Below are 12,615 nucleotides of genomic sequence, written 5' to 3'. Positions count from 1 at the left end.
ACATGCCTGGATTTTGCGGGAAGCACTGGGGAGCTTGGACAAAATTCAGGAGCTAGCCACAAGAATTGTTTTGGGACCATGGGACTGGAAGAAATCCCATGAAAGAGATTTGAGGAAGGCCAGATGAATGGAACTGGGTCGGGGAAGAGGGATTATGGGAAACTATTTGTAATGGGAAGGAGATTGTGAATGAGGAGAGGCCAAATAGCTCAGTGAGATAAGGCGTTGCAGGTTGGGATTGTATTGGCAGGAGTGGAGAGGAGACATGGGCAATTTGGTGAAATTGATTAAAAACTGGCTAATTGCTAGATCTTAAAAAAAAAAAAAAAAAAAAAAAAGGTAACTGTAAATGGGGGATCACCATCCACTGGGAGCATTTCTAGTAGGATCCCACAGGGATCTTTTAATGGCCCTCTGTTATTCATATCTCTATCAGTGGTCTGGGAAGGAACTATAAAATCATTGCTGGCAAAATTTGCAGATGACAAAAATTGGTGGAATGGTAACTAACGATAAGGACAGGTCAGTTCTATAGAGCAAGTTTGATTCCATGGTAAGCCAGGCTTATTTGAAGTACATGTATTTTAATACAACTGTATGCATGAAAGTTAGGTCATGCAGAATGTAGATCAGACTCATAGAATAGGGGACTATATTTTGGTAAGCATCAACACATAAAAGACTTAGGGGTACTTGTAGAACGCCAGCTGAATATGAGCTCACAGTCCAATGTGATCATTGCGCATATAAGTAGGGGAAGAAGAAGCAGTATGGAGATTTTACTATCACTGTATAAAGCCTTAGTGAGACCATTACTGCAATACTGTGTCTACTCATCATGGCCACGCTTCAAAAAGGACTTTGACAAATTGGAAAGAGATCAAAAATGAGCAACAAGAATGATTTGAGCATGCCTCCTAGTGAGACAAAAGAAGCTCAGTGTATTTAACTTAAAAGAGGATGGTTAAGGGATGATCATGATCTATAAGTAACTCCATGGGGAGAAGATTTCTGATAGTAGATGGCTCTTTCATATAACAGACAAAGGCATAACAAGATCCAATGGCTGGAAGCTGAGGCGAGACAAATTTAGACTAAAAGTAAAGAACAAATTTTTAACTATGTGGTTAATTAACCATTGGAAAAAGTTATCTAGGAATGTGGTGGATTCTTCATCCCTTGAAGTCTTTAAGGTTGGATATTTTTCTCAAAGATATACAGTAGTTAAACCAGGAATTATGGGCTTGACGCAATTACGGGCCAAAATTCTATGGCCTGTGTTTATGCAGAAGGTGAGACTAGATGACCATAATGATCCGTTCTGGCCTTAGCAACTATGACATAAACTCTGGCCAAAGTTTTCCAAAGTGACTGGTGATTTTGAGTGCTCAGCTTGACACCTTAGAGGAACCTGCTTTTCAGAAAGTGCTGAACACTCACCCTCTGTTCAGGAATCTCAAGTTAGGCACCCAGTACCACCAGTCAGTTTTGAAACTCTTGGCCTCTTAGAGTATGTGTACTAGTCTGTGACAGCAAGCTTCCCAGCCTGGGTTGACAGACTCGGGCTAGCAGGACTTGTGCTAGCCCTCTGAAACTAGTTTAATAGATTCATAGATATGAAGGTCAGAAGGGACCGTTATGATCATCTAGTCCGACCTCCTGCACAACGCAGGCCACAGAATCTCACCCACCCACTCCTGCAAAAAACCTCTTACCTATGTCTGAGCTAGTGAAGTTGCAGTTCGGGCTGTGAAGCCTAGGAAGGGGATGGAGGGGGCTTCAGAGCCAGAGCTCCAACCCAAGCCGCAATTTCAAAGCGCTGCCTGCACAGCTCTTTTTGGAGGGCTAATGTGCGATGGAGCTGGAACAATTTGTATGGTGGAGGCACAGAGAGCCATTGAACCAGACTGTAAACGTTGCATATGATGGAAACCACTTCAAGCCATGGGGTGTGGCAGAACCCCCAGCATTCCTAGTTCCAGCACCTATGCTAGTGTGAGCCCTGCTAGCCCACGTCTGTCAGTCCAGGCTGGGAGGCTTGGTTCCACAGGCTGTGTAGACATACCCTCAGTAGTATCACTATGTCTAGGTCTTTTATTTTCCTAAATCTCAGAGTCCTATAACAAAGTTTGTTTAGCACTTTTTTTTTTAATGAATCCTTCTGTTTTATATATGTTTTGTTCCCTAAATTAATTCAGTCTTTAACCATAAACCTTAACCCTTTTGTTGAAGCTTCCGGCTGCATTAACCTTGCCCATTTTTTGCCCAAAATATTGCCTAGTGATGTATGTATGCTTTTTGCTTTTTTCCAGGTGACGGGTTAACTGGAATTCCACCAGATGTTTTGAAGAACCCACCAACAGATCAGCAGATTAACAAACTTGCCAGGAGTCTGGGGCCTGAGTGGGAGCATATTGTACTGTCCCTGGGTTTGTCACTGAATGACATCTACAGATGTAAAGTCCATCACCCTCACAATGTGCAGTCACAGATTGTGGCTGCATTTGTCCTTTGGAGACAGCGTTTTGGAATCAAAGCAACAATCCAAAATCTGCACACCAGTCTGATGGCCGTAGAAGTGGATCCTTCTGTGATCCAGCATATGCTTGAGTGAAGTCTTGTTATTGATTGGTGGCTCTTGAGTTTTTTGCTAAATGAAATCAATTGGATTCATTGAATCACTTATCAGTGTTCTGATTTCTCTTAATTAGAAATCGAGGAAATGGCAGACAAGCAGCTTGGTAATTTTATTACTCTGTTCTTCCTTGTAGCTTTCAGTTTTCTGTGGGAGGTTTTGATGTCTCTTATAATTACATGTATGCCAGATGATTTTTTAACAGGCTTTAAGAAATTATCGTTCTTTTTGTTCACTTTTGGTAGGTAAACAGTTTGGGTCCAGAATTTTTAGATCAATTTATGGGCAGCCCCTCAAGAAGACTGACTCATCTCTAGAGCCAATGCGGAACATCCTCCTCCCCCAGGTTCTGCCCAAAATATTTCAGCACTCTCACTTAAGTCAGAGGTCTTCATAAAGTTTTTGGGGGTGAGAGGGTTTTTTTGTCCTGTACCCCCAATTCTCAAAACCATAAGGTAAATTAGGGAGGAGAGGGCCATCTGAACAGTCTGCTGGCTGCCCAGTTTGCCATGGTTTTCTGGACTCCTGGTACCTGACAGTATGGTTTGGCAGAATCAGCTCATTCAGGCCCAGAAACAATCTGCTGGTATTTTATTTTTAGTCTTCTATAATACAGTCCCGACCTTCAGCCATTCATGATCCTGTTACACCTCACTTATATCTTAATTAATTATATCCTATTATGGTGTATGAAAGCATAATTCTATCAACAAGTCTCAAATAAACAATGTAAATCAATTTGAGCTTTGGAATTTTTTTTATAGATATAGCTATAGATTAGATATATAATATTTTGCTGTTTCAAACTGCTTGTATACATGTATATGTTCTATTTGAGTGCTTAGCTTGACACCTTAGAGGAACCTGCTTTTCAGAAAGTGCTGAACACTCACCCTCTGTTCAGGAATCTCATATACATGTATATGTTCTATTTGAAAACAATCTGAGTGTGGCTTATGTATATGGAATTACGTGAGCATAAAGATCATGGGCTAATTCAGCCAAATGTAGCCTGGAGAGGGGAAGTGCAACTCCTGGAGGAATTTCTGGGCAAAATCTAGAAGTGATATAAACAGTGGTGTTAGCTACACGTTAAGTGTACGTGGCAAAAGAGGGTGACATACACCTGCTGCATCCACTCTGGTGCCCTAAGAGAATAAAACTTAGACAGGGAGCCGGAGAAGTTACTAAGAGCATGAAAGATTCTTTTTTTTTTTTTTTGCAAAGCCCCTCTCATGCTGTTACACACCCACACTATACATTGGTCTCAAAGGGAGTTGAATCTACCACACCAGGCAGAATTTGATTCTCAAGGAATACTAAACCAGTACAAGTGGAAAAATAATGTAACATACCCCACCACTTTATGCCACTGTTGATAGACTCTTGAGTCAGCTTCTTTGAATCAGGTAAACTTTGTGTTTTACATTCTGCACTGAAAGGTCACCGTGTAGGGTTAAACATAATGAACACATCCAGAGTTAAGTTCCAAAGTAAAGATTAAAACAAAAAATGTTTGCAAGCGATATAAACCCTCAGGGCTTCAGGGCTTTAGCCAACATCTAACTGATAGGGGTTAGGAAGAAACTTTCCCTGTGGACAGGTTATCCCATAACTATCTACTGCATTGTTTCTTGCACCATCCTTTGAAGCAGCTGGTGTCAACCACTACTGGGGAGGACACTGGACTACATGGTCTGATCCAGTATGGCATTTCCTATATAGTTTTTAAAATAAATCTCCTTACCTATTTTGCAGATAACATTTGAAGGTTACATCCTGCATTCCTAGAATTCCCAGTACTACCTTAGGAAAGGAAAACAGAAAATTTTTAAAAATCTTGTTCACTTGCCGCTATTTATGCTGTTTGGTTTTTGTCCTCAGGCTTGACAATTGAAAATGAATGTCAGGTTCTCTTTGGCTTATCATGACTTTCTAATCAGTTTTGTCTTCAACTTTCCCATGCCCTGACTTAATGCTACAATGATGGGGTGGCATATACTGCAGGGAAATTTTGTTGTTGTTTTAAAAAAATGTCCATTGTCATTCTTTTTAAATTCATAGAAATGTCTCTATTGATTTAGGTCTTGTAAAAGCTTGTTTTTAAATAGCCTACATTTAGGACCACATTTGACTTGACAGTAGTATCCCTTTGAATGGAAAACTCCCTTTCATTAGTCTTTAAGAATCTTTCTTTCGTGGGCATTGTTTTATATTAAGACAATTGTACTCTTAAAATTTAGAGCAAGGTTATCTCATTGCTCTCTTTGACAGTTAAGAGGTCTTTAAAATGTATTTTATTCTTTTCTATCAAGTACAAAACCTTTTCAATCTACTACAAAACCTATCTAAACAATATGCGATACAGTGCTAGTAACCGTTGCTAAAGTATTTAATGCTTTGGTTGTTAACTAGATATATGAGTAGGGTCACATTTCATAAAACATGGACACATAACAAGTGTTACACAAGACCATTGTACACCCCTTCCTCTGCTATCTGAAGGATATTAAGTCTGGTATAATGCGTCTTACTGCAAAGATTCATCACTTGAATATATCCACTGAGTCAGACACTAAAGTTATAATGATAATTAAACCAGGCTGATTTTGTTGGTAGTTTGTTTTTAAGGCCTTCACAGAAAACTTATCAACAATATTTTCTCTGATGCTCTTACTGCTCTGTGTGTAAGGAGTGTGCGATTTTAAAAAGCAGGAGCATAAAATTCGGGCTTTAGGGCTATATTTAAGTTCCTAAATTAGTGGCCTAATATTTAAAAGTACTGAGCACCCAGCAGCTCCCACTGAAGTCAATGGGAGTTGCTTGGTGTACAATACATTTAGAAATCATATCACTTGTTTAGAAGCCTAACTTTTAACCACTTGTTTTTTTGAAAATCGATATTACAAAGTCAGATCAGTCAGTAGCTGTTGCAATCTCTGTAGCAGACTGGCGTATTTATAAAGTTTGTGTGCTTTTCCAGAAGTGACCATCACAGGAAATGACTGAAAAGCACATTACTAATTGGTCCTGTAAAATTCAGTATGGAAATTTGTTTTTCTTAATTAAAATATTGACTGATGCTGGATGTACGCTACATTAATTTACTTGTATTTAGCATTTGCCTTTCCAGACCAATGTTCTATACCTATTTGGTACAAAATCTCCTGCTATGCTACATCTGGCTTCAAAAGAAAATTTGGAAACAAACTGCCTTTCTAATATAGAAAGGTTGTGTTGTTATTGTTATGAATTATTGTAACACCTAATAGCACCACTCCGGGATCCCACTGTGGTAGGCCCAGATCATGCCATCTGCAAAGGGTTGGATTCTCTTTGGAGAATTATTTGTGGGTAAAAGTTGGTGTTTATAAACAAGTCAGTGACTGGCAGTGTTGTCTAGATTAATGAGGAAACAGATATGCAATTTCCCCCATCTCTCTACCAGCCACACCTCAAGCCTTACTTCGCTGCAGGGTGACATTACTGCTGTTCTAACACCTCTCCCTGAATGAAGGAATGGCTATTGTGCCAAACCATATGAACATTTTATTTTGGCAAATCTCTTAAAATGAGTGAGCTGAGACCACCAAAATGATGGTCATTTATGATTCTATATTAAGTCAAGTTAAACCCAATTTTCCTTTATTGCATTAATCTATGCCACCAGCTAGCCCCCTCAGCTGGTTTTTAGCAGGTTTAAATCCTTGTTCTTGAATGGGTCTGTGGGTCTGTCTTCTCTGCAGAATGAGCCTGGATGGTTGGCACTCAGGTCTGAGCACCTGACTTAGCCTAACCTGGGTGCCAGCAGCCACACTACAAAGACCTACTCAGGTTATGATGTCCTCACTGGTACTGCACTCACCCATGTGTATCACTAAGTCTTCTGGAGACGTTTCCCATGGTTCTTTGTGATGCACTAAACCAAGCCTCTCCATGATGCTTTCCCAGTGAGTTGTGGGAGAACTTGTCTATCCTTCTGAGCACAGGGGGGATTTCTGGGAAGGCACTGGAGGACTATCAGCAATCAAGTGATTTTAGCCTGTGTCCTCGCTGCAAAGGGGACAGGTTAGCTGCTCCGAGAAAGTGGAACCTGAGCTCTAAACCATACCTCCAACCCAGGCCACGTGGCCTGGGTTGAAAGCACCACTTAACTCAGGTGAGAGATTTTTGTGGTAGGGTAACACCTGGATAAGAGCGCAGGCTAACTTGCAGTGAAGATATACCCTCTGAGTTCTGAGCATGGGTTTGCACTGAGCCAGTACTTAGTAGTATGCCATGCTAGCATCTCCCTGATGTAGCATCTCCAGCAGTTTCTGCAGAATCTGAACTTTCAAGGTATTTTTTAAATTGTTTCTGCCCTGACAGTGGAAGAGAGAGCCCTCCAGATATTACCAGTATACTGCAATCTGAAAGAATGGCTCTCAGAGTGCAGTATCAGTTTAAATAACCTGAATTATTTCACTGTTAACCGCTTTTTAGTAGAAACATCCTGCGGGGCAGATAGACAGCGTTTGGGCTCATGGACATAACTTAAGCACAGAGCAACAACTGTTTTCTCTTAGTCTGGCTCCCTTAATATGATTAGAGAAATCCTTTCCAGTTAAATCCCTATCAGCCACCCTACCTTTTGTATTATGATTTATTATTGCTTTGCACTAGCATTGCATTGCACTAGTTATTTGCATTGCACTAGCACTTCCGGAGCTCCAGTCATGGGCCAGGACCCCCATTGTGCCAGGCGCTGCACAAACTTATAACAAAAAGATGGTCCTTGCTGGCATTACCACAGAGATGAATCCATTTTTGTTCTAGTCCTTGAAAATGGTGGTGATTGTTTCTCTGCCTTGTCTACAGAGGGATCTTCCTTAGGCAGTAACCAGGTTTCAGAAAAGTTATTTTGTTCTCTGCTGAGTGGAGGCAGTCAGATTTCTGGCAGATTATAAATGGGTACCAACAAAATTAATTCCCACCTTAATTAAAAAGATCTTGAATGCCATGAAAAATAATCTGCCCAGGTCAGAATGATACCTATGAGACTTCAGACTATTTTGAACAACATTTGGAGATGTACATTAAAATAGAAATCCTCAGTTTTTGAGCTGCCTGCCCCTAGATAAACCAGGGGAATTTTCCATCCTGAGTCATTTGTTATGACAACCCATTGATCCATGGGATGAAACATTTTGCAAAAGGCTAGAAAAATAAACAAACATCTTTTTCCAAAGAATATAAAAAGAAATACGAATGAGATTCTGAATACAGATGAGTTGCCAATATTGTTATCTAATGGAAACAAAAACAATATTTGAATGTTAATCTATTTATAAGTTTCCATATTTTCAATAAGAGGAGAATATTCTTAATACATTGCATAAAACAGCACTCAAAAGGCAGTTCCTCGAAGATCATCATTTAGCATGAATGTTCAAACACACTGTCCAGATTTCACTACATGGAAAATTCTTGCTCTTCCAAGATGTCTTTCTGCCAGTTGGTAAAAGTCATAGAAAATATATCTGGCTGTTGAGTCTTTTTAACCTGAATTAATCTCTAGCAGAGTTCCTGTGAAACAGGAATATTTGCAGAATGTTGCAAAATGGCTTCCTGGACAAGGAGAGATTTACATGGTATAGCTAGAACTCCATGTAAACCTGGCAGTGGAGTTAGAGACAAAATTCTTCATAAATTCCTCTTCAAAGCTCTGCCTCTTGCGAAAATTTGAAAGATCACAATACTGCAGTTCAGCAGTCTCTGAATGGGTAATGAACAGGAAATGTAGGGTGTTACTGGTGTGTCAGTGAATACATTTAACACCTATTGGTGGCAAAGAGCCCGTTTCTAATATTGGAGCATGATCCAAAGCCCACTGAAGTCAATAGAAAAAAACCCTCAAATTGACTTCAATGGACTTTGGGTTCAGTCACTGGTATGTTTTCATCGGGACCCCCTGAAGCATGGTATTTTTACTAGTTCACTTTGAAAAGCAGTTTTTATGGATAATTGGTAATAAAAGGCAAGGGTATGTGTACAGTTAGTATTTTAGATTAAGGGTCCTACTTTCGCTGCCCCAAGGACCACTTTGTACCAGTGAGTTCTAAATAAGGCTTGATTAGAGAAAAAGAGCAGAAGAGTAGAGCCATTCAACACAAAATAATAGTTAGATCCTAAAGGGTATTAGTCTCTTTTTAATATTGTTAATATTATCCTAAATTCTGACTCCGAATAGCTCCTAGGGGGAACTAGACCTCAAAGCTCAGGGGATTGGTTATGAGTTTATGGACTTCTCATGTGGAGGTCAATGGTTCACACTCAACCCAGGTCAAAACTGACACACACTGCTGACTTATTGGTGGCCTATGTGAAATTAGTTTTAGACTTTCAGTCCTGGTCTCAGTGGTTGAGTATCCACAACATAACACCTCCCCACCCCTGCAACTAGCACTGTAGTCACCACCCTTGCTGGCACACCCACCAGAGAAGACAAGGGATTGAATGGGCAGGAACCCTGATCCACCCCTTTACCATAAAGGTGGTGCCCCTCTGTTTCAGATTTGGAGCCCACTGCCAGGGCAGTCTGGGTAATATATATTGCCACTGCCCTGCTGTACTTATTTTATGGATAAACAGGGGACACCAGCCTCACAGCAATCAGCTAGGCCCCTTTCAGACCAGCAGGAAATTCATCCATACAAAGAAAGTCTGGACTGGATTATTGCCTTGTTGTTTACTTTACTCATTGCTGTATATTAGGAATGGGTTGTATTCAGGAGCTGAATAGCTGTAGTTACAATCACTTTCAGGCTGTACGTTAGCCCTTTTTGAAGTACTTGACATGCAGACTGGGCTGTAATAAACCCTGTTTTGTCATTACGCTGCCATAGTGGTGAATGTGCTCAGGGCTGGCTTGTGCTGTCTTTACTCATGTCAGTGAGCGTCTGCTTACAGGAGTAGATCTATTACACTCATTGGGACTACTCATGTTTACCATCGGTCATAAGGATTTCCCAGCCGAGGCCTATAAGAGTATAAAGTGTCAGGATTAAGGGACATTCTGCAAATATACTCTTAGAAAAGTGAATTTCTGGCTAATTACATCTTTGTTTAGTCACAGGCAATGTTCCCTCTAATTTTTGACAGGCCGTGTGCGCAAAAAATTTCTTCTGTGCAAATTGTTGTGCTTCTGTGCAAATTTTTGTGCGTGTGGTGTTTTGCCATGTGCATGGGGTTCAGGATCTGTGTACACGCACACAGCTTAGAGGGAACAGTGGTCACAGGTAATTTGGGGGCTTTTCTCATGTATTGAGTTATTTCCTGACTGAATTAATTTGTTTCCTGCATGTGATTATTCTTATGGGGCTGGGTGGTCATCATTATGTGACTGTAAGTTAATATATCCCAGTTTATGCAGGAGGGCAGACTAGATGATTGTAATGGTCCTTTCAGGTTTAAAAAAAAATTCTCTGAGCTGTTTGGGCACCTAAAGGTTCAGTATTAGGTTTTAAAATATCATTTAAATGGTATTCTAAATAAATATATCTACCTGAATTCTCACCCCTTTGCATAATTATCTTTGAATTGTTCATATGAATTAAATTAAGCTAGTCATGCAAATTGGAGGTTTTTGTCTTTTCCTTTGCAGAGTGACCACCACTGCAAACTAAACAGACGTTGTATTGTGGTATTGTCTTTACCATGGTATTTCCTGTGTTTCATCTGTGTACCGCAATGAGGTATTTATACTGCACAGCAGTAAATATTTACTTTATGATGATGCCCTCTTCACTGGGAATTTTATTCTTTCTGGTTAACATGGCATAATTCAGTGTGCCTGGCGTGTGCGAAATTCTGTTAGTAAAACAAAAGTGATGGTCCTTCCTAATCTCCTTCTGTGAGTAACTAGACTTACGCACCGCGCATCTTTTAAGGATCTCATCACAGTGCCATAGGTTGGCAGGTGACCAGTTCTTCGCTGTGACCAGTTCTTCGCTGTAATGGAATCTAAGGTGGCACTTGGTGCTGGAATCTAACGCTTCCTTCCTGCTGCTTAAAATCTACTGAAGACCCTTCCCACCTCCCAAACGGTGTCTTCTGTTCTAAAAAGCACTGGTGCCCTTTGTAATGATACCCCTTTGTTTTGGGTTTTTAGCACTTAATTTAATTTTTCTATCTGTTTTGTGCTGTTTTCCTGGATGTCAGTTCTAACGCAGCTGTACAGAATCCATCACACCTCTTCAGGGGGCATAGATAGAATACTAACAGTCATTATTGTTGCTCCTGTACAGAAGTGAAACGCTTGCCCGCAGTGTTTTAGAGAGAGATTTGTTTTAAGGGCTGGAGTGGGCCTTTAGGGACTGCCCTGAATAAGGGACAGTGCATAACTCGCACTGCCCCAGACGAGGCCCCGGGAAGTATTGGGTCTTAGACACACCCTTCGCTGGCACAAATCCCCCAGGGCTCCCTTGTTGCTCCGGAGGGAGAGTCATTTGCGACACCCCTTTTCCAGGGTGCAGCATTACTCCCTTACTCCCCACAGCATAGCCAACCAGCACTGCTGGCTGGGTGCATGGCAGGCATAGCGCCAACCTCTCACACTTCTTCCCATCCATTCACTTTCCGCTTGCTACTGTGGGGAGCATCCGACAGGCAGCCCTTGTGCTCCCCCTGCTCCTAGATCTAAGTCCATGCTAATATGGCCATGCGAGGGAATCTTACTCCCATCTGGTCCCCTGCCTGGTCACATTAGGGCTAATCACAATTTTGCTGTCAGAGTGTAGATTGGGGAGGTGGCATTCCTGTTGCTATATTTTGTTCTGTGATCTTAGACCTCCTTCCTCCTCCTTTTCTCTTTTATGTAAGATTGATCTTTAGTTCCCATATGCAAAACACACCCCTAAAATCACTCTGACCGGAACACGGTGTTATACAATTTAGTGACCATTCTACCACTGACCTACATAGAAGAACAAAATCCAAGTAACGCAAATGTACCTTTGCCCCAGTGTCTCTGCCTCATTCACAGTTAGTAATGTAAGAGTGTGGTGCTTCCAGCTTTGGCCCTGTATATAGACAAACACCTGTCAGGGATGGTTTAGGTATACTTGCTCCTCCCTCAGCGCATGGGAGTGGATTAGATGAACTCTCAAGGCCCCTTCCAGCCATACGTTTCTATGATTTTTATACCAAGCAAATGTGGATCTTGCATATGATGCAAAAAAATTTGGTCTCATGATTAAAGTTAAGATTCTGTCATGGTTTATTTTTAGTAAAAGTCAGGGACAGGTCATGACCTGTCCCTGACTTTTACTAAAAATATCCTGTCAGGGGCTGTCCTCTGGCAGCTGCTCCGGTGGCCCCAGGGCTGACAGCTACTCCAGGCCTGTGCTGAAAGAAGTCACAGAGGTCCCGGAATCCGTGACCTCTGTGACAGAATCATATCCTTACTCATGATAAACTGTACTATTATTTTCTACCTTATTAGAAACCATCCAGTAATAAATTATGATGCTCTGTCCCCTTGTGTTAGCTAGTGCAAGCTGTTTTAATCCAATTTTACAAGTACCTGGAGGGCTTTTTTAAATTCAGTATGGGATCCCAGCCCTGATTTTAGAAGCTAAAATATAAAGGATGAATTGTAATACCATTACTTTACTTATATCAAAATGACCTCACTGCTAGTATCAACTGTACTGTTTTTAAATCAATACATATTTATAATTTAAATGTAAATTATGTGTTGGTTTTGGTGGTATGCTACTCGTGAGGCTTTGATTTGGATACAGATTGATCACATTGATACAAATGAGTGTACCCTGGATGGGCAAAACACATTTCATGCCACAGAGTATGCAGCCTGGCAGAGAGGCCCTGCATCTGATCTGATACTGCAGGACATTGAATCAACCAATCGTGCCACTTGGAATGTTCCAGATGCAGTGACCGCCATCTTTCCTGCTCATGTCACAGAAGGCGCAGCGGAA

At 41.0% G+C, this 12,615-nt stretch overlaps 1 protein-coding gene across 4 annotated transcripts in view; it reads left to right on the top strand.

Moving 5' to 3' along the window:
* Positions 1–3,373, top strand: part of CRADD (CARD and death domain containing adaptor protein) — a 100,253-nt gene extending 96,880 nt beyond the window's left edge. For all 4 annotated transcript variants that reach the window (XM_048835584.2, XM_048835586.2, XM_048835583.2 and 1 more), the window contains exon 3: positions 2,313–3,373. In XM_048835584.2, coding sequence (XP_048691541.2) covers positions 2,313–2,614 — 302 coding nt within the window. In that variant the 3' untranslated portion in view covers positions 2,615–3,373. The remainder of the gene's footprint in view (positions 1–2,312) is intronic.
* Positions 3,374–12,615: the final 9,242 nt, after the last annotated feature.

The sequence above is a fragment of the Caretta caretta genome, chromosome 1 (genome assembly GCF_965140235.1).
Source record: "Caretta caretta isolate rCarCar2 chromosome 1, rCarCar1.hap1, whole genome shotgun sequence".
Classification (NCBI taxonomy): Eukaryota; Metazoa; Chordata; order Testudines; family Cheloniidae; genus Caretta; species Caretta caretta.
Note: the sequence above shows the minus strand (reverse complement) of the source record. Positions and strands in the feature narration are given on the sequence as shown.